The sequence below is a fragment of the Protobothrops mucrosquamatus genome, unplaced genomic scaffold (genome assembly GCF_001527695.2).
Source record: "Protobothrops mucrosquamatus isolate PMUCROS unplaced genomic scaffold, P.Mucros_1.0 scaffold267, whole genome shotgun sequence".
NCBI classification, from domain to species: Eukaryota; Metazoa; Chordata; class Lepidosauria; order Squamata; family Viperidae; genus Protobothrops; species Protobothrops mucrosquamatus.
The window spans coordinates 339,835-363,371 of NW_015386612.1; the positions used below are offsets into that span (position 1 = coordinate 339,835).

The 23,537-nt window shown below is 37.8% G+C and overlaps 1 protein-coding gene across 1 annotated transcript; it reads right to left on the reverse strand.

Annotated features, from left to right (window-relative positions):
• Positions 1 to 2,632: 2,632 nt before the first annotated feature.
• STRIP1 (striatin interacting protein 1) lies at positions 2,633 to 23,050 on the reverse strand. Its single transcript, XM_015814603.1, has 21 exons — positions 22,898 to 23,050; positions 21,552 to 21,621; positions 19,995 to 20,069; positions 18,998 to 19,132; positions 18,195 to 18,315; positions 17,618 to 17,686; positions 16,575 to 16,681; positions 14,965 to 15,092; positions 13,614 to 13,796; positions 11,896 to 12,113; positions 11,088 to 11,153; positions 10,571 to 10,634; positions 10,327 to 10,398; positions 9,538 to 9,612; positions 9,156 to 9,253; positions 8,415 to 8,541; positions 8,215 to 8,315; positions 7,541 to 7,607; positions 7,302 to 7,406; positions 6,941 to 7,145; positions 2,633 to 4,259 (listed from the first exon to the last, which is right to left on the reverse strand). The coding sequence occupies exons 1-21, from the start codon at positions 23,048 to 23,050 to the stop codon at positions 4,012 to 4,014; spliced, it is 2,487 nt and encodes an 828-aa protein (XP_015670089.1). The 3' UTR covers positions 2,633 to 4,011.
• Positions 23,051 to 23,537: the final 487 nt, after the last annotated feature.

The window sequence follows — 23,537 nt, forward strand, 5'->3', positions numbered from 1 at the left end:
GCCCAGTTCCACATATCTGCATGATTAATGAATGACAAGAGTTATGAAAGAATGTCCCCAAACCTGAGTGGGTGAGAAAGAATGGTAACGTATATAATATAGATATTGTAAATTCTAGCTTTGAAGTCAACTCATTCCCTTTACCCAGAAATCATTCCTGCATTTACTGGCATACTGTGTTCTTGTGTGGGACAATAAGTCTTGCTTGACTTGTAGAGATAAGTTGCTTTAAGTCAGGACTGCACAAACTGGCCTGCCAGAGAACTGCTCTCTGGGCCAAGAAAAAAACTGATAATTTTAGTTCTGCCTATTCCCCCAAATGGACATTACAATTTGGTAATAATTTTTAATTAGCTCTTAAGCTACCTGCAAAGCCAGGGCTTCAGATTGTGAATCTCTGGCTAAGTTAAGGAAAGATTGCACTTAGTGGGACTAGATAAATTTTTATCATAAGAGTTTTTCTTTTGTCTGACAGACCAACATTCTCAGGCCAAAATTACATCCTGAATTCCAATTATAATAAGATAAACTTATGTATGTGTCAAAAAGTCATCACTACCAAGAATCTGAAGAAAAAAAGAACATGTAGGAAGTGTGAACCATTTGAAGTGGCCTTTCCTGAATTTTATCCAGATTATCACATTTGGCTTTTTATAGAAAGCTACCAATACATCTTGCTCAGTAAAACTGACTCACTTCCAACATGAAGTGTTTGTCCTTATAGTTATGAAGATAACCCTTGTTTCAAGTAAAAACAAAACTTTGTGTGCAAATGTAATACAGGTTGTTAAAACACATTTTCTAAACTGTGTAAGTCATCCAGAGAGACTTCTGTACTATTAGAACAACTATCCTGGTGAGTGTTAATCCACCATTTCAGGTAAGAGATTCCCTCAAAATGTATTATGATTTATTAAGCATGTTCAGCTTTTAACGGAAAGATGGAAAAGAATAAATAAACTGAAATGCACAATTCCTTCTATACTTGGATGAAAAACCTCTTTCAAAATTATCAATAGTTATGATAATGCAGAGATCCCACAACCACTTCTGGTTTGGTACCACATCAATCAGATTTCTCAAAACATGTTTTGAGAAAGACAGGTTATCTCCCACTTCACCCCACTCTATATTAGTTATCAAGGCTGCAACTTGCTTATTTTCCAATTGGCCCCATTAGCTACGAGGACTAGTCAACAATAAATAAGTACTGACAAAAGAAACAGAAAAAAACAACCCCTAAGATCAGGACTGAAAGAATTTAAAGTATTATCTGCTTGAGTATCATCAAGAATTTAAAGTATCATCATCAGAAATGAGACAAAACTATTTTTTTACAGTTAAACCAAATACACTAGAATGCCAAAGAACTGTTCGTTTCCCAAAATTTCTGTAGCAAAATGTTTGAACCAAGCACAATTGAAACCGTATTAAAATATGCATTTAACTTCCATCTATTTACATTATACACTGGAAAAATAAACAATCCCTCACCCCAACTCTATCTACCTGTAAAAAAATGTAATTAGGTGGAAAGCAGGCAAAGTCAACAGCGTGAACTGTCAAGATGCAACAGCCTCCCAGCTGTTCATTTCACTTCCTAACTTCATGAAACCAATGGCCATCAAGGCAAAGCAAGAAATGACACATATCTTTCTGGCAAAACCTGTAGGATTTTAGGCATAAACGAAGTTACCACAGGGGAATATTATCCCAGAGGCAGAAAAACAAGAATGTGTAGAAGCTGGGTTACTAACCGGCAAGAAACATAGGGCAATCAATTTTAGTCCACCTCAGATGGGTAGCAAACTAGTGCTATCTACAACTAAGCAGGGAAAAATATCCTATTTCATGCTAACAGACTACATGGTAGGTCCATCCTTCTTACGATGACTTAGGAAAGAGATAGGGCTCTGGCTCTACCAAACACATTTATTTGCCATCTCAGCTGGAGAACTGCCAGAGACAAGCATGACCTTTATGAGTAGCAGCTCTTTGCAAATGCAGATACAAGAAAATGGTTATCATCACATTTATGCTTTTCATCAGATGGCTATGGAAGGATTGCCTATTGATGTTCTAAAGATTTCAGTGCGGCAGCAAGAAGGGATGACATTTGAAATAACAATTCCTACATTAATTTGTTCCTCTATTAGGTTATACCCACTTTCTCCAGCCCATAGTTTTCATTGTGTAGAAAAATCCAGGAAATATTAATAAGCCTCTAATGTAAGCAAGCATTGATCATAAAATAAGAGGTATTTTGCTGTTTTAATGTCTGTTGCTTTTTCATGTAATTGTATATCACCATTATACTATTCACAATGTTGAGGTAAGCAAAAGGATACTTTAATTGAAAAAAGTTAGAAATCTCTAGCTACTGTTATAACACAACCCTTACATTAGCTTCCTGCATGATTTTGTTTGAAGTGTCCTAAAGATTTGCTAAATTTAATTCTTACTCTTAAATAGATAAAATATCCTTTGGTTCCTATTATTCTTTCTACAACATTCTACCATTTCAATCACACCTCAGTTAACCATACAGGAAGGTTTGGGTATATGTAAACCAGAATAAATGGAAAGCACTTCTGGTTTTGTAGTAGCCTTTTAATGCAACTCCAGTCCTAAACATATTTATTTGGAAGTCATATTAATTTTGTTGGGCCTTATTTCCAAGTAAATCATTTTAGGATTGCAATCCAAGCTTATTACCAGGTTACAAAACGATCTAGAAAACCAGCATGGCATACAGAGAGCAGTATTTTGTTTGCTCCTGTTCATAAATATAACCACACACTCACAAATATAACTAAATCCAAACTGAAGCTATAGCTGTTTAGTCTATTAGTACGGGAAATATTATCTCCTAGGAAACAGGTGTCATCCACCCAATTAACACCTTCTTTGAGTAGATGCCTTTTCTTCCATCTGATTCCCAATATAGCTAGCAGGGACTCAGAACCTGCACCATATAATACAGCAACGGAAATAACACACCTACTTCTCTTTGCTAGAATTAGATTGAAGTGGAGCATCCACAGAGGACAGAGCTGTCTGGCTCTGCAAGATTAGATTGAGGAAACTGAGAATGAATATATCATGCATAGCCAAACTGAGGAAGCTGCATAGGCATCTGCACCTGTGCTGAAAACTCGTTTGAAAATCTTTCAGATTTCAGACAATTACAACAGGAAAAAAGATGTTTAGGAAACATGAAAGCAATATTTTTTCTCTCTCTCAAAACGGAACAAAAGAGATATTAATATTCAATAGTATTTATCAATCTCAATAATGCTGAGTGTGACTCATCTAAAGTTTGATTCAATCTGAGGCACGAGTTGGGAAAACATCCGTGTTCAAAATAGTTTTTCTCTTTTCCTGCTTTTTCTCTTTCAAAACTGAGATAAACCTGGATTAGTGCTTACGCACTATAGACTTTCACACCCAACTTTGTCCCAGAAGCTGAGAATTTTGTGGCACTACTACTGTATATAACACATCTTATTTCCAGTTTCTATTCCTGTTAATCAAACTGTATCCTTATGCACTAGATAGCTTTCTGTCCTTTTCTCTTCCCATCTACACAACTAGGAATTCACTTTTTCCTCTTAGAAGCTAGTAAGAAAATGATGTTACTTTGCCATTCTGGGACAAGGATAGCGGACATAGCTAAAAAAGCTGCCATTTTAATTTTGGAACAGAATAGTTGGCCATGACTAGTGAACAGCAGTATTGGCACTGATACTGATATTTTGCCACAAGAGGCCCAGATCAAGCTGTGCTGCCACTCTATACTTATTTAGCAATCAATAACCAAAGCAGCCCCAAAGATGTAGGAAAGCCATTGTCAGTTACATGCTGCCACCTGGAGGAAAAAGGAAAAACGGCTGGTTATAAGTTACAAAACAATTTTATCTCCTCTATGCCTGGTTGACTGAAGATCGGGAACATTATCTTTGGGCACATGTATTAGCTCTGTGTCTTGAAAGGTTTTCCTTTTATAAATCATCATTGCAGCAACTCCTCCCAGCAGATCGGTCTAGAAAAAACTTCCCTTTCTAGCCACAAGTCATAATTCATTTGGAAATCTTCAGGCAGTTCCACCCGCTGGCCCAACACACTTTGCAAACAGTTGTCAACAGGTAGAAAATCAGGGTTGCTATGTGCCCGGTCATAGCGTCGAGAGTTGAAGCGTTCTATACTGGCCCGCAGAGCACACTCCTCAGCTTGGAAGTCCCATGGACGTGCATCCAGATCTGTGGAGGTCATGAGGCAGACAATCAATGAATGCGGTTCACTGAAAACAGCTACACTGCCACTTTAGAAATGTTCAGATAGCTCATCAAGAAAACTCAGCCATTCGGTGAATAAGAGTGACACAATCACATACAACTCAAATTGTCCCTAAACAGCTCAGCTGAGATGCAGCAGTGGGTTACAAGCCTGTCAAAGGTGGCTTATGTGAGTGATAGAAGAGGAAAAGTCCAGAAAAACTGGAATGAAAGCTACTGCAATTATTCCTTTCTCCTTTTGGATCTTCAACTGAAAGAAGACCAGGAATAAGCACACTAACTTTCAAACACCAAGAATAAGTATACTAACTTTCAAACACAATGTAACTGAAAAAGATTGACATGACAGAGTACTGTAGGATTTCTCTCTAAATAATTTGTAAAAGACAGGTTTTCTCGGAGCTGAATCTTTTCATTCCGTACAGGTAGTCCTTGACTTATGAACAAAATTAAGCACCGAATTTCCATTGCTAAGCAAGACAGTTAAGGCAGCTGCACCCCATTTTATGACCTTTTTGCCAGTTAAGTGAATAACTGCAGTTATTAAGTGAATTTGACCTCCCTCCCCATTGACTTTGTCAGAAGTCAGCTGGGAAGGTTACATATAGTGATCCTATGACCATAGGACAGTGCATCTGTCATAAATACATGCCGGTTGCCAAACGCCCATATTTGGATCATGTGACTATGGGAATGCTGCAATTGTCTAAGTGTGAAAACGAGTCATAAGTCACTTTTTTCAGTGCCATTGTAACTTTGTATGGTCACTAAATGAATGGTTTTAAGTTGAAGACTATGAGTATTGTGGAATGATAAATTACAACTTTAATCATGTTCATTTTTTTAGTGTCTGCTATGTGGCCCCCTGTAATTAAATACTATTCTATGGGGAAGAGGTGTATCTATCACCGATATGCTGCATTGTGAAAGTAGAGCTCTCCCAGAATATGATCCTTTGGAATAGCGCTTTGTCCCAGTTCCTCTACTAGTTAACCTAGTTGTAGTAGTCTATGCTTCTGTATTTGAAGCTCCAGCTTTTTGTCCATTTCCATGAAGAATACATTTAAGAAGCGTTAGATATTTTCAGACCTGTACACCAGTCATCAAAGCATCAACAGTATTTACAACACAGACTCATAGCCTAAATACATGTAGCCCTCGACTTACAACCATTTAACAAGAGTTCAAAGTTACAACAACCTCAGAAAAAGTGGCTTACGACCTGTATTTGCACTTATGACCACTGAATCACTTCCACAATGATGTGATCGCAATTTGGTGCGTGGCAATTGCTTTGCATTTATGACTGGTTGCAGCTTCCTGTGATCACACATGATCATAATTTGCAACCTTTTTTTGCCAATTTCTGGCAAAAATGCCCATTAGGGAAACTGGATTCACTTAATGACCACATGATTCATTCAATGGCCATGTGATTTGCTTAACCATTGTAGTGATTGCTTAATGACCGCTGTAAAAATTGTTGTAAAATTGTGTCTAACTCAGTTTATGATGGTAATAATTTTAGATGGAAATTCCAGTGACAATTGTGGTTATAAATTGAGAATTACCTGTAGAGGTTCTTTCATTACAGTTTCTTGCTGATCACAACTAAATATTATTGATAGAAGAGTTCCAAAATGCTATCATATAGGCTCCCAATATTATTTATTTAAAAGACTTCCAACACTAAAGATACTCACGAAATATTATTACTAGGGATAAAATGCACATTTCCTTATTTATGACATCTCATACTGTATGTAGCATGCCACCATTTTTCAACAACAATAATAGTTGCTGCTGCAAGAAGATCACACAGACCGACTACAAACAATGGCATGACAAAGTAGCACTGGGATATCTGCAAGCAACAACTGGTGGGACCACTAGACAATAGACAAAGTAATAGCAAATGAAAATGCTAAAGTGCTCTGGGACTTAAGAATTCAAACAGACAAGCATCTGCCATATAACACCTCAGATTTAACAAATGTTAATAAAAAAGACAAAAAAGTCTGGTTAATGAACATGAAAATATCTAGAGACAGCAGAATTGAAAAGAAAGAACTGGAGAAAATGGCAAAATACAAGTAAAATAACAGTGGCAAAAGAAAGCAAAGATAGTACCAATAATTGAATGCAATCCCAAAACATCTGTAGCACCACTGGAACACCATAGGGATTGATAAAAATTACTTGAAATGACTTACATCTTGCAACAGTATCTTCAATACCATCAAACGATAACATTTATCTATCCCGGGTCCTTGGGAAAGACTTGATAGGTGGGTAAAAGTGCCAAATCCAATCTAAACATCTGGCTCCCTGGCAACCAACTATATGACCTACATGGGCTTTTAAATTTTGCTCTTCATAAGTAACTTAACTGCAAAATTGATTTTCATTGATTAATAGCACCTTACCCAAAGCTGTGATGATCTGAACATAAAGTTATTGACAAAGCTATACTTTGTCTTAGCAAAGTATGTCCATTCAGAAAACAATATATCATTACACCTCATTTAGAAGAAAAGTCTTCTAAAGGAGGGACATGGACTGCTACCAACAAATCAGCATTCCTAAAAGGTTTACAGTGAGGCTGGGTGTGTGTGTGTAGAGGAAATGAGAAACAAGATATATACCATTGCCATAAGCCCAGTCATCATTGAGCCGATGTCGCACTTTTTGGTAGATTGCGGACATAGTTTTCATGTTGCTTTTCCTCCACTGACGTCCCAGGTACTTTGTCTGCACTTTGAGAAGTTTCAGTACATAGAGTTGCATCATGGCTTGCTTCACTTTCAGGGCTCTCTTTAGAATGGGAGCAGACTTGAAAACTACCAGCATCTGGAAAGGTAAAGTAGCAGATCAGTTACCTAAGGTTACATTGTTGCCTCTGTCATCAACTGTATGCATTGTGGTAAACACCCAATAGTGTCCAGAACATCACACACATCAAATCTATATAGTGATATATAAACATATGGAAATATTCCAGCTTACCATGGTTCTAGAGTGTTTCCACTTTGTTAACTTATTTAGTATCCTAAGAAGATTAATGCAAGAAAACAGGTTCCTCCAGCAAAACTGATTATTGTCTCCAGCTTCCTGTAAGGGAAAGCAAAAATTAGTAGTATTACCAAAACAGAAGACTTAGCAAGAGCCAGCAATGGTAATGGTATTTCTGTGTCTGGTTTTTGGCATGTGACTATCAAAGTAAAATTATAGGCAGTTTTGCTTACCAAACTTTCTGCAGTCAACTCTGGTAGTTCATGTACCACACAATATGGATAATCCAAAACAGAAATGCTGAAACATAAGAATGCCGGAGTGAATTGCAAGTGAAGTAAGATGAGGAAAGTTAACAAGTTAAGGACTGTGTGATCCAATGCTGGCAGAATCAGAACATATCAACTGGTGTGCAACAAAGTAAAGAAAAATATCAATTTTATGGTTAAAGAAAATTAGTATGTTCTACTGATATTAAATTGGCTTTGTATACGCTAATACCTGCTAGAATACTCTGCAGTTCTTATTGGAAAGCAGAAATAATTTCTCCTGTAGAGGATTGGGAAAGTAGGCATCATTCATAACGTCTGGACAATTATGAAGAGTATTTGTGGAGATTAATAAAGTTAATTTCCATTTCTCTCTCAATCATAGTTCGATTTTTTTGTTCAACACATCTCTAAGCTATTTACTACTGACATTTCTTCAGCAGGTCTTTCTCATTAGCATATTATTTATTTATTTATTTATTTAATTTATTTGCCACCCATCTCTCCACAGGAGTCTCTATTCTATGTTTCTGCCTGAAAGCAAAAACCTGGTGGATGACCTATTATTTTAAGGGCTATATATTTAGTACCATACACATACTCTTTTTACATACGCAGTGCTCATCATTCCCACCTACCTATTCTTTGCTGTGATGTATGACATAATGTTCTGATTGAAGAACTTCAATATAAGTGGAATGCAGTTGGCAAACACTAGATGCTGAGCCATGTATTCAAACTAGCGAAGAAAAATAGTACAGAGTATGTTAGAGAAGCAAATTCTTCCACTACCTCATCCCATTTCCAGTGATACTAGCTCACACCAGTACATACTTACTTGATATACATGATTCAGTTTAAAATGCTTGAGCAGCAGCAGCAGAACAGCAGAAATAGCTTTAACAATTATCTCTTTATGCCTATTCACATCAACGCCCAGCTTCATACTCTGTAACACAGTTGTTCTGGAAACCAGAGCAGCAGTATTAACTATGTTAAATGTAATAGTACATATTAAATGTAATAGAACATATATCATAGGCAGACTTTAATTTAAATTATGGTTCAGCTATTATTTGTTTCTAGATACTGCAAAGCCTTTTTTTTGACAATAGGTTAAATGAAAATCCAGTCTATGATTCTACCAGCCCGATGCATTTCACAATAGAAATCTGCTATATACCCTACCACTTTCCGAACATAGTTGGTCAGTTTGTAAGACAACACCAGAACTCCCATTCAAGGAAGGAACACTTGGTGTCTCTATTTTTAGCTTCAAACATGCTTCCTCTTTAACTCAGCTTTTAGTTTTATTTAATATGTTCACCTCCCTCCTTTGAATCTTTCTAAAATGTGGTTCTTTGGGGGGGGGGATAGCAATGTAATAGCACTAACTATAGTATTACTATGTAATGCTGACTAACTTGGCAAGCCATTTTGAACTTACACGTGAAGTGACACCAAAATTCTAAATCAGTAAAACTCTAAATCAGAAATAATGACATCGCTATCTGTTTGGGATCTTCTATCGTCATCCATTACATACACCGCTTGCTTCTGGCTTAGGACTAAGACTTACGGCATCTCCTCTGGCAAAACATCGGCAAGGATGTTGATGGAATCAGTCTTGGCTTTGGAGGTGGGTGCTGCAGCAAGCAGAATCTTCAGCAAGGCAATCTAAAAATCATAGTCAAATGTTGTAGCAAAGACTTTCTGACGTATACATGGATAAGAAGGGAGTTCCTAGATACCAGTGATGGCAGAAAATTAACCTGAAGCTTCAGAAAATAAAAAAATGTATCGCAAAGATATGTTTTATCAAGACAGGAATCTATACAATGCTAAAGGAAGGAGCTAATTTCTGCCACATGAAAATGATGGGGAGAGAGTGCAACATAATTAAGAAACAGAGACAGAAACTCTTTAAAAGAGAATATGCATCCAAACAGACTTCAACTCACCATGTACTGAGGCAGGCTAGGAAGAAGACCCTGGTATAAGATTTCAGCTGGAACTTGCTCAACCTCCTCTTCTCCCTGTTAACACAAGCAGACGATTGCAACATGTTGTTCACTCATAATTCAAAGTCAACCAGCATATTTTGAACATTTCATTTTATATCGGAACAAAGACAAAGCATCACTTTACCCCAAAAGTGTTTTCCAAGGCAGACAACAACAACAGAGCATCTTGACATACAAACAACAGCTACTGGTGTTCATGGGAGATACTGAGTTCTGCGGAAATTCTTGTTTGATGAAGGGAAGAAATGCTTTTTAATCATTTCTCGGTCATTTTTCAGATTATAGCACTAGCAATAGCACTTAGACTTATGTACCGCTTCACAGTGTTTTACAGCCCTCTCTAAGCGTTTTACAGAGTCAGACCCCAACGATCTGGTTCCTCATTTTACTGACCCTGGAAGGATGGAAGGCTGAGTCAACCTTGAGCCGGTGAGGATCGAATTGCTAGCAGGCGGCAGAATTAACCTGCAATACTGCATTCTAATCACTGTGCCACCACTGGCTCTTATCTTGCATGAATGCAAGGGGAAGGAGGAATAAATGATAAAACACATAAAAAATGATAAAACACATAAAAAATGAAGGGCCTAGGTCACACAAAGCATCTGCAGACAACAGAGTCAATGACAAGTCCAATTCTACAACAGATATATTTTCTTCCCCATCATTCTTTTTTTCATACAGATGCCTTTCTTCAATACTAGGCATTCTTCCCAGGACACTTACCCCTGACAAGGGAGAACGCAGATATTCCTCTTCCATCTGAACTTGAATTTCTGCAATAGATGTATACTTGTGCTACAAAGTAACAAGACACAGGAAATTTACTTCACAAGCCTGAATTGACTGAACTGCCAAACACTGTCTCAGAAAGCAGCAACAGCAACAGATAGTATAAAACTGAAAATCAGTTCTCTGTGAAATGTTGTCTAAAGCTCAAAATGAAAAACATGGGCAATGAGAAACTCACCAATTTTAAAGTTTTGATGCTCTCATGAATTGGTCTTGGCAATCCCACTACGGTATTGGTGTCGCTAAAGAGAAAAAGAAAATTTGAAAAAATCAGCTGATAATGTAAAAAATATATATGGTTATTTTGGTAACTTTGCACATAGGAGTCTTAAAATCAATGGCTCTGCAGAAAGACATGCGTTCAACCCAGTATATTATGTAAGAAAAAAAATATAACATTCTGATAAATTTCAGACCTAAATAAAATGGAAAGAAACTATAAAGGGGCTACACAAACACACACACACATTCATATTTTGTTAATATATTTAAATCTCTCTTAACAGAATTATGAGAGTCAGTTTGATGCAGCTGTTAAAAACACAAGCCTAGAAACCAGGAGACTATGGGATCTAGTCCCACTTTAGGCACAAGGCAAGGTGCACGACTGTGGGCCAGTCACACTCTTCCAGCCCCAGTAAAAACAATTAGTTTAGTTTAATGGCCAACATACAAATGAAGCTGCTTTAACTCACCTCCCCAAGGTATAGCCAATAAATTTGCTTCGACTAGATTCCAGAAACATCTCAATATCTTTTTCCCTACAGAAAAGAAACCAAATCAACATTCAATCAAACTTTTAGAGCAGGGATCCCCAATCCCCAGTCCAAGGACTGGCACCGGTCTGTGGCATGCCAGAAACCGGTCTGTGCAAACAAGCGAAGCCCCATCTGCGGAATGCAGGCGGTATATGAAACCACGCCCCCTCTGGTCTGTGGAAAAACCTCTCTACATGGAACCGGTCCCTGGTGCTTTAGAGACTTGTCTAAGCAGGAATCCATTGTGGGGGACTAGCCAATACTGGCTTTAGACATATTTCCAACTCCATATCCAAGATCAGTTGTACATAACACATATATCCTTCTTACTATAATTACCCATCCCTTTAATTCATTGAAAGCAACAGACACTGCATATATCGCAATAGCTCTGTTGTTTATAGTACTTTCAAATATCTTTAAACAGCCTTTGGTGCTATTTGTTTTCCTGATTGAAGATTGTGATTGAGAGATCCTATAGCGATCTTTCATACTCCTAAAATCTGTAAAATTGCTGGTATGTTTTGTTCACCATGTAGCCATGCATCTAGATTATGCTAATCAAGTCTCCTGGAAGTACAATAGGAAATGAATACTGCACAATTCAAGCATCCCCCCAAATCACCAACTATAAAGACTGGCACTGTAATACACAGCCTATTCTCATCATCTAAAGCTCAAGAAGCTGATCTTTAAACTTAAAAAAGGGTTTTCTTCACTTCAACAATCCTGGCTAGGCACTGACCTGACTTTGGGTGCCCAAGGCAAACCTTTTGGACATGTTAGTCGGTCAGTTGGAGGGTGCTGCACAGGAGGAGGCATCACTTCGTCTCTCTCAAGAGGAAATGTCTCCCCCTCGAGACTATTGTCTTCATCGTTCTCCTCTTCATCTTCTCGGGAATCATCAGCTTTGTAAGGATCCCGTTCATTGAACGCATCTAGATTATCCTGTTTAATAAGAGCCTGGAAGAACAAACATTCAATGAGAGGCTGGATAGCTCACCTGTGCCTCAACCCTATTTTGTTTCTACTACTGAACCCTCTGGTTCTTTTTAATATAATTTTATTAAGAATTATAATTACAACAATAAAAATTAATATAAACTAAATTAGAGAAGAAGAACAGATAGAAAGAATAAAAAGTGCAGGAAAAAAAGAAAAGATAAAAAAATACATAAAGAAGTGACTTCCATCCTTCATCACAAGTGTAAATAAATTTAATAACTCTTCATCTCCTGTAAGGTTAAACAGATATTTATCCCATATCAAGTCCCTTATCTATAATCCATAAAATATCAAATTTTCAATCCCAGTGTCAGCAAAAAAACCCATAAAAGATTGCCAAGACATTTAAAAAAAAAGTCTTATTTTTAACCTTGATCAAATAAACCAACTTTATATTCCTTCCTTTTATTTCTAACAGTCTTAATCTTTTATTCAATCAAAAAGTGTTGTAGGACTTGGTTTCTTTTCAAGTCTTCTTTATCCCATTGCTTCAACATGCTTAGTTTCCTTTGCATATCCAGGAAAATGTACTTTTCCAAATTGTTCTCTTGGTCTGTCAGTTGTACTTCCACATTCTGTACTTTTTGTAGTTTGCTAAGATAAAATTTGTTCTACATCTGTCATACCTTCATTATCTTTTGTAATGTAAGCAGACATTATTACTGACAGTGTTGATATTGTAGTTATTAATCTCTGGCTCCATTCTTCAAAAATCTCCTTTACTACTTTTGATGTTATGTTTTGTATCATTTTGTAAGTCCCATTATTAATTGACATAAGCCTTGTGTGTGTTTTTTTCTGCTTAAATTTTTAGTCCCCTCTAATATCCAGTTTCTAAAATCATCACTATGTTTTGTGATGACATGCAATTGCCAAGAGAGCCAAATAAGTCAGTTTCCCTTAAAAAGCTGTTTATTTTTTATATTTAATTCTAAAATCTTATAGTAAAAAATCAATATTCCAAATTTATATGGACTCTCAGTCCATGTATAACTTTCTTAATTTGATAAAAAAAAATCTTTAGCTTTTTGCTATTTATTTCAAATTCTTTCAGTTCTTAAGTTTGTAATTAATATTTCTTTTGTTCAGAGTGGACGATAAACTCACATGATGAAGCCTTCAATCCTGTTATTCTGAAGAACTCTTAACAGCCTTAACAGATAATTTCAGAGATTATCTATTAAAATAGTCAGATTTCAGTGTTGTCTATAAGGTTCTACTGCAGTTATGAGCAAGATGACTGATCCTGACATCTCTAGGCACAAAAACACTATCCTGTGGTCTCCTCATGAGAAGCAGCCATCTGGAGCGTAAGTGGATGATCTCCCATCCTCTCCTTATCCAGAGGGAGCTTCTTCGTCTATGCTGTGGTTGTTGGCTCTGCAAAAGCTTGCAGAAGTCTTTCAGTTCACCATACCTCCCCCAGAAGTTACTAAATCCTACAGTTCTAAAGTTCACCTTGTGTTCCCGTCGACCCCGTTTCTGCTGCTGCTCAATCAAATCTGAAGCCGATGCTGGAGGTGATGCAGCTCTCATGTTGCGGATCACTTTTATGCTATCCTCAGGAAGTGGGGGAAGACCCAGCATCTCTCGTTTCTCTGCTTTCATATCCTGAAGCTCCTCAAACCCTCCAAGGGTACACTGTAAAGGATAGTAAACATACTGAAGTTGTGGTCTTGTAATTTACTCCTCAGATGCCAGTCAGCTAGTGAAGTGTCAAGAGCTTTGTACTTTTTGTGTAATTCTAAAATACTTTTATGATGCGTAGTCTAGTTCAGTTACGTATTGTAGTAATTCGCTTAAAATTAATTTATTGTCCCCAGTGTTCTGATTTTTCTAGACAATTTTAGAAATAACTATGTGTTCCTAAATATGAAGACAATTAAAAATCTGAAATAATGGAAGGGCTGATCTGTTCAGAACTGGTTCCAGAACAACCAACTTCTCTGTCTAAAGAGCTGTAGCTAATTCTCAATCTGCTTCACAATCCCCTTTCCAATTAACTTTTAAAGAATCTTGTATGGGAAGAACCTCCCACCCAAGGATTTAGATTACAGTGTATGCTTTCTGTCTGTTAATGAGCAGAATTCCTGGAAAGGCAGGCAGCCGCTGAAATAAAATATTTAGCAATAATGAAGGAATGAGACTTTCCCTCTGCCCTTAACAGCTCAGCTACAATATGGAAAAGAGCTCTCCAGCAGTCTGGCAAAAATATATTATTGTTTGGAAAATAAAAACTATTACATGGGTAAGTTTTTTGCAACAGTGTGATAGCATTTTCCAGCAGACTGCTGAAGAGATCAGAGGTTCCAGCATGGTGGCTATGGAGAGCTAAGAAGGAAGGTGTTTTTGTTTTTTTTTCTTCCATTCAAATATGTTAGATTCCCAGAGACTGCCTGAACAAGTCCCTGCAATTTCTTTGGCAATGTTTTCCAGAAATGGTTTGCCCTTGCATCCTTTCTACAGTTGAGAGAAAGTGACTGCTAGTTTTGTGCTCATGGTGGGGATTAGAATTTCAGACCTAAGTATGTTCCTTAACTTTATAGTACAATATTGCCATCAGTTTAGCATTGTGCCAATCACCATTCTAAAGCTATTAACAAATTGGTTGTTTTTGTCATTGGGGACATAGTAATTTTGTTTTTATTATTGCATGCCATTTAAGAGTCACATTTTTCAGAGTTGGGTGGCCCAAAAAAATCCTTTATGTAAACAATAAACAACAAACCAATCTGTGTGATCCAGTTTAGATTCTGTATTAGAAGCAACCTGTTAAGGCATCACATATTTGGTAACAGGAGTCTCTTACCAGGACAGTCTTCCAGAGCAGCAGCAAAACTTTCTTCATAGGAAAGTGTGGAGCATGGCCACTGCAGAATTTGGTCACCATGCCAAAAAGCATCACAGAAAATGGCTCGTTGTTATATAGAGGGGCCCCTGAAAAGCAATGTGTTGGTTACATGAAACCCTTGAATTTTTTCATTACGTATTTAAACATCATTTTCTACTGTCAACCCAATAAAGCTTCCAGTTGATTTGCCCTATTTTTTCATAATAATTTTCTGCTCATTCTGTGTTCTTGAACATGGTTTAGTCCAGTTAAATAATAAATTCATATTTGGAATGATGGCATTCATTTAACTCCAATAATGTAATTAATGTAATCATTCTTCATGCATTAGGGTTCATCCTGCTATCCTTATTCTTGATTTATGAGAGCATGCAGCAGCAGCAGCTATATGTGGGAGGTGGTTTTGCATATAGAAGAGAGTGGGACTTGCATCATCACTATACTACTTTCCCCATCTTGCCCACTACAGTGGACACAATAATCCTGGGGACTGGAATGAATCAAGGCCTCGTGGAAAAACATGTCTCCTTATCTGCTTTCTTCACTCTGTTCTCAAATGTGTGAAATATTGTTCCACAGGAAGATAGACGCTAACACCAAAACTCAGAATTGGATGCTTCTATGCTACATATGCAAATCTGGACCTCAGCTCCTCATAAGAAAATTAGGATTAAAAGCAAGCCAGATTTTTAAAAAAAGCCATACGGACTGGCTTCACATATTGTGCAAAGCTATGATGGTCTGATTCTGGTTCAGTGCATTATTTTATCCGCCAGCTATAGTTTATTCAACAAATAACAGTTATTTTATTTATTAAATAAATAATTGACAGTTAGCAAGCAATGGTTTAGATTGATATGAGAAATAGGCTATGGTGTTTAGCTAAATTTCCTTAGATAATTGTTCAAGAAGGTTAAAGCCCAGATTCTGCTGCACATTAAACATGCTTACCTGTAGTAAATCTCCCCTAACTCAATAACACTGATCTGTGAGAAGGCATATGTAAGACTACGCTGTATATTGGGCAGTCTTTAAAGGTGTTCTGGATATACTAGTAGTATAGTAATAGTAGCCTCAGTATTGAAGCTTCAATGATGTCTGAAGGGGGATCAAAATTTCCTGGGACTTTCCTCTTGAAAACTACCAATTAAATTTTGTACATACTCTCCTGAAATCCTATTAGGGAGGAGGAGGGAGAGAAGCTTTGAGGTAATAAATGGCTTTTTCTCTGCACACAGTCCAAATGAGAAGAATGCCTGGTGGGGGAGGGGGGGAGGAGGCTGAGACAAGCAGGGTAGGCAACAATGATAGTGACTGTGTAGGGCAATGGAAAAGGAGAGATGTATTAGAAGCAATCATCTGCTGAGATCTTAGGAATAAACACCTGTCGTATTAACAATATGAGGATGCTGACTCTGACTATCTGGCAGCACCGATTAGCACAAAAGAAAAAAAAAGTTCTTTCTCATATTAGCATGGTTTTTTTCTTACAGCAAAATAATCCTATCTTTTTGAGCAAATGCTACTTAATTAGCTAAATTCTGAATCATGAACAAGAGAAGACATACCTAGCTCAGCTCTGAAGGTCTGTCTCATTGTCTTCCATTCAGGCTTATCTCCTTCACAGTCCTGACGGACAGTCTCCAAAATAAGGTACATAATGTTCAGAAGCACCCTGCAATCAAAGACTGAACAGGTTAGAAGGAGAAATTCCTGACATCACTGTTTGCTTCACTGAAAACTACTTTACAAAACAGTAAGTAAATGAGCCCTCCCTTATAAGGTTTCTATGGATGATATACTGAGGCAAAAAGATGTTGCATTTGAAATAACCAATTTGATGGTAATAGCTAAACATTTTATTTTTGGTCATGTCATTATTTTGAGGATTGCTGTTGCTTAGCAACCTATGCTTTTCTAAGAAAAATACACTCTTTGCAGAAAAGGCTCCTATGCAAACCTAGTGGTAGGGTTTGTTTTAAAAAAACCAGATTGCCTTTTTAAATGGGCAGTGGCTGACAGATGGCTACAATGGATGTAACAATGTCTCTGAAGAAGTCACAGCTTGAATTTGACCCATTCTTTTTATCTAAATAGTGGCAAAAAATTTAACATTAAGTGTGTGAGCTATATAAAGAATGTTGGAGGGTTAAACACAACTATTTCTGTTGGTTTCCCACCAAGAATGCTAGGAAAATAACACCACTTATATTTGGTGGTTTGGGGAGATTCTATGCCTATAAAAATGGGGCTCAGGAGTAGAATTCACTAAGCTGTGTGATTTAAAGCTTTGCAGCATCTTCTGGGAGACTGAACTGTTATAAAGTCATAGTGAATCCACAGATGAGGAGGGAGATATTGACGTATCATACTATACAATATTCACCTTAAGCATGTTCTATCAGCATCTGACCTTATTCTATTTCTCCTCTTCACTGCCCCAATAAAGGCATGCAATACGTTATGTCAAGTTGAAAATCAGTTTTTATTAATAAGAATATATCAATCCAACATGGAGCAAAAAAGGTAAAATATTTCTACCAATACAAGTTATTATAACAAAAAGAAATCTCCGTTTATTGATAGCGCATACTGATAGGCAATTACTCACCTCAAATCCGTGCTGTCAGCCAGGGAGATAGCAGGCTTCCTCACTGCACTGCTACAGGCAGCACTGTTGCTAGAAAAAGAGAAAGAAATTTCTGCTTACTAGATCACACCACCTTCTGAAACTAACATCACATTGGATATTAGACAAGCAATGGCCAGTCTCCCTCTGGGCAAAAAGTGTTTGGGCACTTATGGGGTGCTTGGAGCAGCTCCCCCCCCCGCTTTGCTTCATGGTGGTGGCACCGTGTGGTGAGCTATGCAGTCACAGAAGTAAGCCAGTGGCCACGCGGGCTCCTGCTGGACAGGGCTGTTGATGCCGCCACCACGAGGTGAGGCAATTGTCAGGAAAAAAATAAAACATCCCTGAAAGTAAGACCTACTGCCTCTTTTGTAGGCAAAAATATATATATATAAGACCAGGTCTTATTTTCGGGGAAACATGGTACATTTTTAAAAATTATACTCTGAATATTGTTTCAAATAAGTAATTTTCTATGAAATAGATAAAACTGGATGAATAGATAACAGGTTAAGTTTGGCATCTGTTTCCTTCATAAGTGTCGTAACATGAAACTCACTCAATTTCCATGTTCAAAAGCTCCACCAAAGCGTTAAATGTCCCAACTTCAAGCAGAAGAAAAATGTTGTATCGCATCCAAAACTGAACCTCAGCTTCTGAACTACACTCATCAAATGTGCCTGAAATAAAAATATGATTCATTTCACGAAAGCTTGCCCTTGTTAGATCACACTGAAGAGCAGAGAAACTACAACATTCAAATAATAAAAGAAATGTAAAATAATATTAACACAGAAGTTATGGTATCAATTTTCCAAAAGTATGTGGAATCCCAGCCATTTCAAACCATTTCTAGGACCAAACTGGAAATTGGTTATAGAATTAGGTAATAAAACATGAGGGTTGAGAAGTTTTCATTATACTGACTCCCCATGGACAATATACAGATGAACCTATGTTGAGATTAAAGCAAGATAATGCATCTAGGTTAATTATTATATAATTAACTAGAAATCACATAGAGTTTTACATACAAAAATTGAAGGGTCTTTTTGCACCCAAAGTTGAGGCACAAAGATCAATTTTCACTACTTTAGGCTTATTTAGACTGTATTTCTAGAATCCAGTTCTAACATCTGTGAATAAAAATGAAATTGGTCGAGTAATTCTGTTATTATGCTGAATGGTAGTATAAATTCTTTTATATTTAGGGTAAATACCAATAAATAGGTTTTGCTGATTTTTGTTAGCATTTCTTTATTATTATTGAAAGGAAATATTGGTGTGAAAAAAATTCTTCTAAAATATCATAATTGGTAGGTATTTAAGCCTAAGCAGTTTCTCTGAAAGATACAAGCATACCTTGTGCAACATAGAGGATGGCTCGAGCTACCCTGAGCCTTTTCTCCCGAGCTGTGACCTCAAGGCCATCAAGAAGTCTCATAGCATGAGTACGATGTTGCTTAGTGTCCAGTTCTGTCCACTTTTTATCCAACACTAGAAATACAAGGTATTTGAAATTACAACACAGCTTTGACCCCTTTCTTCAAAAAAGTAACTATTTGCAGCAATAGAAAATATAATGTTGTGCAATAGCCTTTAAAAAGTGGTTGTAATCTTACGTGCTTTCAGTTATTTCCTCCAAGATCTCAAAAGCTTATGTAACATTAATGAAATGTTGCGACATTTTATTTATGAAATTTTGTGACCTTACAAGATTCTGGCCAACTGTAATTAATAAAATTAGATTTTTATTTTAATTTTGGACAGCTTCAGATTTCATTTTATGGTATTATAAGAGCTTATGTTGTTAAACCTTCGGCTAGACTATTTTTAGTGCTATCAACAAAATTTATAATGAGTAAACATGGGCAAAAGCTATGAAGCCAGTTCATCCAAGATCTGACCTGATCTAATTTTACATTATCAAGCTAATGAATATGCCATTCATATTATTGCAAAGTTTTAACATCAAATCAAAACAAGCAAGAAACTTCTATCCCACCCTAAATATTACAGATCACAAAAATCTGTACAAGTTGATAGTTCAGCTTTAGAAATACCAATCCTTTTCACACACACACACAAATCACAATAAGCATTCCATGCTGGTACAGCCATTTTATTTATCTATTTATTTATCTCACTGAATTCTCCAAATTTTGGAGCTTGTTATGATTTATTTAAAACACAAATGTATTAAGATTTTGTTAAAATAAAGTGAAAGATTCATGAAAATGAAAAAAATATACTTGATACTAAAATAATCAACCTTCTGTTATTTCATCCCATTTCAAATACAGCATATATAGACTAAGCCTACAGGACATTTCAAGGAGTGAAAAGTAATTAGTCTTACCATGCAGCCTAAAATCTTCCTCAAAGCATTTTCTATTGAGTTGGAATTCAGGACCTTCAGTATAACTGTACAGTTCTGCAAAGAGGGAACAAAAGCTCATTACTTTATAACACTAGACATTTATTTCAAATAGAAGGGACTCTTGGCAGTTCATTTTATATCAAGTCTATCCATTTTAAGAGTTTAGCTTCAAAGATAACTTGCCATCTTGAACTGCTGTCAAAGTTTAGTTTTACCAAGCTTAATTAGGCTCAGGTAGGGTACATCATCCCAGACAACTCTGTTCAACACCCGACAAGCAAGCAGGAAAAGAAGATTATTCTTTTCAAAGATTATTTGAAAACAGATTTTAAATAAGGTCTTCACATGTTGGTTAACAGCCAAATTTTAATAACAGTTTAGATATTCAGAACTAATTCTTAACTGTGTACTGTTTATATTTCCCTTTTATGGAAGTACTATAAAATAATATTCAAAATTCAAAATAGTATGGTAGAAATCTTTTCTTTTACTGAGAAGACAATCTTAATGAAGTTATGGGGATTCCCCAAACAGCATGGGGTTAAAGAGGAACCTGTTCGGATGATCTCCCACCAGCAATTCACAAGGTATCACAGAATATTGACAAACTGACCACTATTTAGAAAGTTGACTAATATTGAGAAACAGAAACATTTAGCAGTGGTGATTAAGAGCCTTTGCTGAAGTTGAAAAACAAAGAAGATAAGGGACTTGACAGTTTATACAACTTAAACCACACAGGTAGTCCTTGACTTACAATCACAAAGAAGCCCAGAATTAGGCTGTGGCTGCTATAGTTATAGATCAAGGCACCAGATTCAGTATTACAACTGGTTTTCCAACAATCGTAAAGCGATTGATCTTTAAATGAATTACATAGTTGTTAAAGGAATCATGTGGTCATTATGCAAATCCAGCATATTCAATGGGCTTTTGCTGGAAAATGGCAAAAAAATCATGCAGATCACATCATGTGACCATGGGATGCTGCAATCAGTCATAAATACAAGCAGATTGCTAAGTGCCCAAAATGTGATTATGTGACCATGGAGACTGTAGCAGTCATAACTTTGAGGATGGGTTGTAAGTAACTTTTTTTAAAGTCTGTCGTAACTTTGGTGGTGATTAAGCAACCAGTTGTAAGTTGAGGATTACCTGTACAAAAGAAATGACAAATGAAAACTTTCATGTGAATGCTACTTCTTCGCCAAAACTTTATAAAGCGGTCCTCATAAAAAATTATGCAAAATTAACTAGTAACGTGAAGCTGGCAGTGGAAATTAATAGGCTACATTGCATTTCAGGTTCAAAGGAGTGAACGAGCACATTCCTGCTGCACCTGTCAGTCACTCTGAGCTGCACCATGATTCAGGAAATAATGCTTGGTTTACTCAGTTGCTGACAGCTGCTTACAAGCATGCCTAACCTTGTTCACTTTGAATCTGAAGCCTATTGAGCACTACAAATTACAGCAACTGCTTTAACTTTTGTGTTATATGGATATAAGCAAAGGAACTCAAGCAATTCCTGCTTTACCTGAGAGCTCAGCGGTCCACTTGTCGGCATCTGCATATTCAAACTCAAAATCTGGTGATTCTGAATAGCCCTGGAAGAAGAAGCTTAACTCAATTGTTTTCTACAGCTGGTTATTTTTTTTTTAAAATTAAAGAAAACTAAAACCTTCCACATATAGCTTCACTGTTACCATGGTAACTCATATGTACAAAAACGAGTACTTTCACTAGGAGTGGAGCACAGCTCAAAACCCAAAAACCTCCAGTCTTTATTTTTTACTCTCCCCCATGGTGATTTGCTACTTTGCTCAGTCACTTATGCCCCATTTAGGCTTGCCAGAACAAACATCCTCTGCAGGCTCTACGGTGCTACTCTATCCTCAAAACCAAACCCACTAATTTTAATAGGCTATTTCCAGATGAAGACTTTCATTCTTCACCCCCCCTCCCCTTGTAAATTATTCGTACCCAGAGACTGAGGGGAGAGCTATTTTTTTCATTGTATTCCCCCCCCTTTTTTTAGTGTGTTGTTATGCATCTTGATACATTGTCATTTCAGTACAATATTATTTATGATATAACTACAAATTCTTGACATTCTGTTATTTAGATCAGTGTTTCTCAACCTGGGCAACTTTAAGATGGATGGACTTCAACTCCCAGAATTCCCCAGCCAGCTTTGCTGGCTGGGGAATTCTGGGAGTTGAAGTCCATCCATCTTAAAGTTGCCCAGGTTGAGAAACACTGATTTAGATAATGAAGATAGAGCTTTCTTTCTTTTTCTTTTTTTTTTAAGGAAGAGCTCTGTACTGTATTGAAGCAGGTCAGCCTGACAAACAAAACTCTAGTGCGGTGTTTTCCAACCTTGGCATTCTGGGAATTGGAAGTCCGCTCATCTGAAAGTTGCCCGGCTTTGAGAACCCTGTTCTAGGGGCTACCTCAGGGGTAGTCAACCTTGGCTCTTTTATGACTCGTGGACTTCAACTCCCAGAATTCCTGAGCCAGCTATGCTGGCTCAGGAATTCTGGGAGTTGAAGTCCACGAGTCATAAAAGAGCCAAGGTTGACTACCCCTGGGCTACCTGGTCAAGCCTTTCGTCTGAGCGAAGAAAGGCAAAACTCGTGCGGAGGCGGCTGAGGGGCCTTGGAAAGAGAGGCGGAGAACTGATGATAAAAAACCCACGCCCGCGAACAGAACGAGGACTCTCCAACCGATCCCGTTCGCCCTTAGCGACTCAGAGGCCACCGCCAAATCAAGCCACTCCGGCGGCGGGGAGGGCAGCTACCGGCGCCCTGGCATCATCCCCAAAAGGCGGGTGGGCAAGTCCGTGCCGCCTCCCCACCCGCCCGTCCGCTCGCTCCGCCTAACCTCCGAGTCTTTACGCTGGTTACGATTAGGCTCCCGGCCCTTCCCTCCCGCCAGTGGCGGGGGCGTCGTGGTGGTGAGTCCAAGTCCTCCGCTCCGTTGTTTGTTATTGACAATGAGCAAGCCCGGACCGCCGCCGCCGCCGCCCGGCTCCATCACGACGGGCCGGCAGCTCTCGCGTCAATTGAGAGGCGCGGCGCGGGAATCGCAGAGGAAACGTCACCATCTTAAGCGTGGCGGTTGAGGGGCGGCTTTGTCGAGGTGCCATCTTGAGCGTTGCTGCGATCTGTGAAGGTACTGTCGTAGAGACCGCGGAACGAATGCGGAAGTCATCTTGGTTGCCTCGCGCCTAACGCTGACCTGTTTAGACCCTACCCTTCTGTGGTTCGCAGGGCCTTTGAAGTGAAGTCGTTCGCGGGTATCCCGCAGTAGCTTATGAGCGTAGCCAACTAAATCTTTAGACCTGCATGTTCTGCCGAAATTAAGTCGAATTGCAAGATCTGGGTTGCAAGAATCCGAATGACCGTTGGAAGTTAACCCTTGCAATCTCGTGGCCGTGCAGATTTACCTTAAAGTGTTAGTATGCAACAGAAATATAGTAAGGTTGGTCCATGTAGCGCAGTGTTTCTCAACCTTGACAATT